Genomic DNA, 5,291 nt, shown 5'->3' on the forward strand with positions numbered 1-5,291 from the left:
CTTCTTCAACCTCTTCCCTTACCAATACGTGTGTGGGATGAGATTGCAATGGATTTTATTGAGGGCTTGCCTACTTCACAGGGGGTGAATGTGGTGCTCGTGGTGATTGATAGGCTAAGCAAATATGCTCATTTTCTTAGTCTTCGTCATCCTTTCACTACGGTGGAAGTGGCAAACTGCTTTGTGGAGGGTATTGTTCGACTGCACGGGTTCCCTAGTAGCATTGTGTCGGATAGGGATCGCATTTTCCTGAGTTCGTTTTGGAAGGAGGCTTTCCGTTTGGCAGGTACGCAGCTCAAGTACAGTACGGCTTTCCATCCTCAAACTGATGGTCAGTCTGAAGTGTTGAACAGCTGTCTCGAAACTTATATGCGCTGCTTCGCATCTGCGCATCCTCGAACGTGGCGTAAGTTTCTACCTTGGGCGGAGTTCTGGTACAACACGTCATTTCACACTTCGTTAAAGACTACACCGTTTCAAGTGGTTTATGGTCGGGAACCTCCGGTAGTGGTCAAGTTTGAGGAGGGGTCTACGAGTAACTTTGATTTGGAAACGTCTTTGCGTGAACGTGACAGAGTGTTGGCTCTCATCAAACATAATTTGGTGCGCGCTCAAGATATGATGAAGAAGACAGCTGATAAGCATAGAAGGGATGTTTCATTTGATGTGGGAACGCTGGTTTATTTGAAGCTCAGGCCGTATAGGCAACAGTCTGTTTCTCACCGTGTGTGTCAAAAGCTGGCTGCTAAGTACTTCGGTCCTTACCGTGTGATTGCTCGTGTGGGGAAAGCAGCATACAAGTTGGATCTACCCTCAGCTTCTCGTATACATCCCGTTTTCCATTGTTCTCAATTGAAAGCGGCGTTGGGAGTGGATCGTGTAGTTCATCCCTTACCAGAGAATTGTATTGATGAGGTAGAAGCTGTTCTAGAACCATTGGAAGTCTTGGCTAAGCGTTATGACGATGAGGGTTATTTGGAGCTGCTGGTTAGCTGGGTGGGTAAGCCGTCTCATGAGAATTCGTGGGTTTCGTTTCGTTCGTTTGTCGAGGATTATCCAGCTTTCAAGCTTGAGGACAAGCTTGGTTTCAAAGGGAGATGTATTGATAAGTACCAACGTTCTTATGTGAGGCGGGAAAAGAAGATTATGAATAAGGAGTTGGATGACGTGGCCGATCCGAGTGATGCATTCTTATTGGAGGAAATGGGTGAGCTGGCAAGAAAGGAGAAGACTCTGAAGGAAGCGGAGGGTTAGCGGTTAGAGTCTCCTCAGCTCGAGATGGAGTATTAATAAAAGAAAAGAGTCGTTGTAGTTTCTTTATGCTTTGTATGTTGAGAGAAGACGATATGAGTCTCTTAATGATCGCTATGAGATCGTAGGTGTTGATCTATATCGCCATGAGATAGAAATCACATCTGAACTTTACAAAGCTATTTCCATTTCAATACAAGAGTATTTCAGTTTACAAATCTTTCATCTACTTTACTCTATCAGTGCTGATTGAGAGTGAGCGACGGCGGTGATGCAAGAAAGAGAGAGATCGTGATCTCCCTTGCTCTGACTCGGATCTCTACGGCGGTGGCTTACGTTGCCTACGGTAACAAAGACGAGGCTCTCCGGTGACTTGCGAATCATCGCGGTGCAAATCTGTGAACGGAACGCGACGGTTCCGTTTTCACTTTCTCATCTCGTCTTGGTCACGTTCGCACAACACAAATCACAAAAACGATGGCTTCTTTATCAGGTATTATCACTTCAAACTACTGTATTTTGTTCTACTCTGAATATAAAATGAAGACCGAGTTATATTAATGCTCTTTTTGGGCTTTTATCCTTTGTTTGTTTGTTCAGTGTCACTATAGCTACAGCGCGTGCGGACTAGGATCAAACGGAACAGACAGGCTGGTGCAGTTAGTACAAGGGATGCAGCATAACAATTCTAAAAGCGAGGATGGAACTTTGTATGGAGCCAAAATCACAGGTGGTGGCTCCGGTTATTGGCCGTAACTCATTGCGCAGCAGCCAACAAATACACTTGTATATCATTGATGTGGTCAACATTTATGTATATTATTTTATGTCCTTTTACATATTATTATTATGTATATTGGATGATTTAAGATTCAGCAGAGATACAAAGCAGCAACCGGGTATTTGCCACTCATTTTCGAAGGTTCATCACCTGGAGCTGGCATGTTTGGTTACCAGCGGATCCGACGTCGTATCTCGCTCTAATACCCATTGAGACCTTCTCTACTTTTGGTATAAACTTATTATTTTTATTTATTCTTCGTACGATAAATACTTTGGAGTTGCTTCTCACAAATAAAGTAGATCGTTCTTATCCACTTTTCAAAATAATATTGACGACGACGATGATGATGATAAAAAAGCTTGTGTATACTACTACAACGTTATTTTGAAACAAAATTATCTTATGCAAAAGAAAAGAATAACACTTCACTTACTGTCTTTTATGTTAAATTAAAACGTGTTCACATTCATTGTGTTTGTCATACTCATGTTACTTTAAAAAAAAGAATTGTGTGAAAACACTTTTAAAATAGTCACAAAAATAGGAAGTGAAAATGGAAGTGGTGGTAAAAAAGTAAAGAGGAGAGGGCTTTGGTCAGACAATGGGTGAGGTTCGTGGTTACGAGTAGGTGGGTATCATTCATGATAGATCACACTAGCTCAGTACCCGAGGATCTTTTTATATTACTGCTCATGTGTGCCTTTAATTGCTTTTACATACTTTCTATCTTTGCCTTTTTAAAATGATGCCAATCGTGTTTTTATCATATTATAGGAGATGCATGACTGTAAAAAATAAATCGTTTAAGCTTCACATCTGACCAATTATATTAATGTACGCAGTAGATCAATCAATGAAGTGAGAAGGGAAAGAAATCGTAATTGCGTTTTTTTACACACACATAAAGAGCAGAGATCCGAACAATATGAGAGAAGGCACTTGTGCTGATAAACGAGCCGACATGCACGTGCTCACTTCCATTCTTACGCGTTTCTCATCGGATCCTATGAGCTTCTTCCAATCCAACCGTATTCCTTCTTCCACGTGTCTTTTCTACATTCAACCTTGTTCATCATCATCATATGAAAACGCAAGATGGAGTTGAATTAGATATCACATGACACAGGCAGTAAATAAAATACTACTGCTGCACGTAACAATTTTTATTAATTTCTTATTTGCTAGTCACGTGAACAAAAAGTGGAAATAGTGATACGTATATAAATATGAAGCTTCTTTAACCATATAAAGATATTTATAAAGTTTAACCTACACAAATGTTAAAAAAAAAAAAACATTTTACAAAAAAAAAGTTTATAATAAATTGGTGAGAAATAAAAGGAAGTATTGGATACAGTCTACACGTTCTTCTGCTTCACTCTAATACTTGTGCGCCCTTCTCTTCTTTGTCTTCTTCCTCAAATTTGCTTCGTTCACTTTCAGATTCTCTCACCAGACACGAACTCCAGATTCATCCCGACAATGGAAACATTCCATCTCCTCCTTTTTCTTTCCCACTTTCTCTTCTTCACGACGTACACCACGCTTACCTCAGCAAAATCTCAGATCGTTGACTGTACAATGTGCACTTCTTGTGACAACCCTTGTCAGCCGAACCTCTCTCCTCCGCCTCCGACTCCATCTCCTCCGCCTCCAGCCACCACCACCACCACTGCTTGTCCTCCGCCTCCTAGATCCGGCGGTAGTGGTGGTGGTCCTTACTACTACTACCCACCTCCTTCTCAGTCTGGCTCTTACCGTCCACCACCATCTTCTTCCGGCGATGGTGGCTACTATTATCCGCCGCCGAAAAGTGGAGGGAACTACAACCCCTATACGCCGCCGCCAAACCCAATCGTTCCGTACTTTCCGTTTTACTACCACAGCCCTCCCGAGCAATCTATTGTGTCGGCCGGATCTGATGTGAAAGTCAAACTCTCTTACGCGTTTTCTTTGGTTATAATTTTTGCTCTTTACTTATAAGACAGATAATTGTAACATCAAGACACCCTCAGATCTTTGTAAGGAAGAACACTATGCATGAGAGATCTTTTATTATTCCTTCTGCTTTTTTTTTCCACTACTTTTTGCTTGCACAAGTAGCAAATTTATATGTGCTTCTATCATTTTTAACAATTTTATGAATGTAGCCTTTTATTATCTTATAATTCTAGTAAAAATAAATAAAGGGTTGGGGGAGAGGGGGGGGGGGTGTGGGGGTTTGTTTGCCTTTATTTTTGGTTTTAATTCATTCCAGTCGAAACTATAGTTGAAAGGAAGCAATAAAAGTCTTGTTTTGCTACCTCGAATATTAATTACGGACAACATAACGTAGTTACTGTTGGTTGATACTGTATATGGTCAATGGCTAATGCTTCAGACCATTGCCTAGTGCTACATCATCAAAACATCGTCACTGCCAGAACTGGACATTATTACTCGTTACTTTATTCGTATCCACCTTGACAATTCAATTACTGGCATTGTCAAACCAAATGATAAATTAACAAATTTCGTTATCAATTATTATTATATTTTTCCATTACTTGTTACATGCTCTATTAAATAATATGTCTAATATGTCTTTTCTTTTGTTTGCATTTAGGGATGGACACAATTTTTTTTTTTTTTTTTTTTTTTATAAACAGGAGGTTCAACGGCGACCCGTAATCCGCAAGTGGTTTTCGATTGCCCGAAGACCCGTAATCCGCACTTGGTTTCCGATTGCCAACCGCCTAATCCCCCTGGCCTGAAACCAGTCGGCACTAATACCCATTTACCCAAGGACCCGGCACCAACACCGCGATAACTTTAAATTTGGGGAGGGCGTAAAGCATTCCGTGGCCACAAGGGGTATTCGAACTCGGGTCCGTATTGGCGATAGTAACTACCTCAAGACCACTAGCCCACCACCCCATGGTTAACAACGGGGTGGTGGGCTAGTGGTCTTGAGGTAGTTACTATCGCCAATACGGATCCGAGTTCGAATAGCCCCTGTAGCCACGGAATACCCCATGTGGACACAATTACTCACTGCTCGTTTTATATTTGTTTCAACGTGATTTTTTAAGTATTCGTCGTCATCAAATTGAGTATTAAATAGTAAATTTAGATAGTAAATTTAGATACTTGCAAATATAAGACAAATAACAAGTATTGAAATTTTTTATCTATCTCGCTTGCTACTAGTTGACTTGCCAAGAGAAGACATTTTTGTTATCGTAAGAAATCTACAATGCTTCCATATCAAAATATT

At 40.7% G+C, this 5,291-nt stretch overlaps 1 protein-coding gene across 1 annotated transcript; it reads left to right on the forward strand.

Annotated features, from left to right (window-relative positions):
• The first annotated feature begins 3,258 nt into the window (after positions 1-3,258).
• Positions 3,259-4,096, forward strand: LOC106413767 (leucine-rich repeat extensin-like protein 5). The gene has a single exon (XM_013854509.3). The coding sequence runs from the start codon at positions 3,518-3,520 to the stop codon at positions 4,016-4,018; it is 501 nt and encodes a 166-aa protein (XP_013709963.1). The 5' UTR covers positions 3,259-3,517; the 3' UTR covers positions 4,019-4,096.
• The last annotated feature ends 1,195 nt before the right edge of the window (positions 4,097-5,291 follow it).

This window comes from Brassica napus, chromosome C8 (assembly GCF_020379485.1).
Source record: "Brassica napus cultivar Da-Ae chromosome C8, Da-Ae, whole genome shotgun sequence".
Classification (NCBI taxonomy): domain Eukaryota; kingdom Viridiplantae; phylum Streptophyta; class Magnoliopsida; order Brassicales; family Brassicaceae; genus Brassica; species Brassica napus.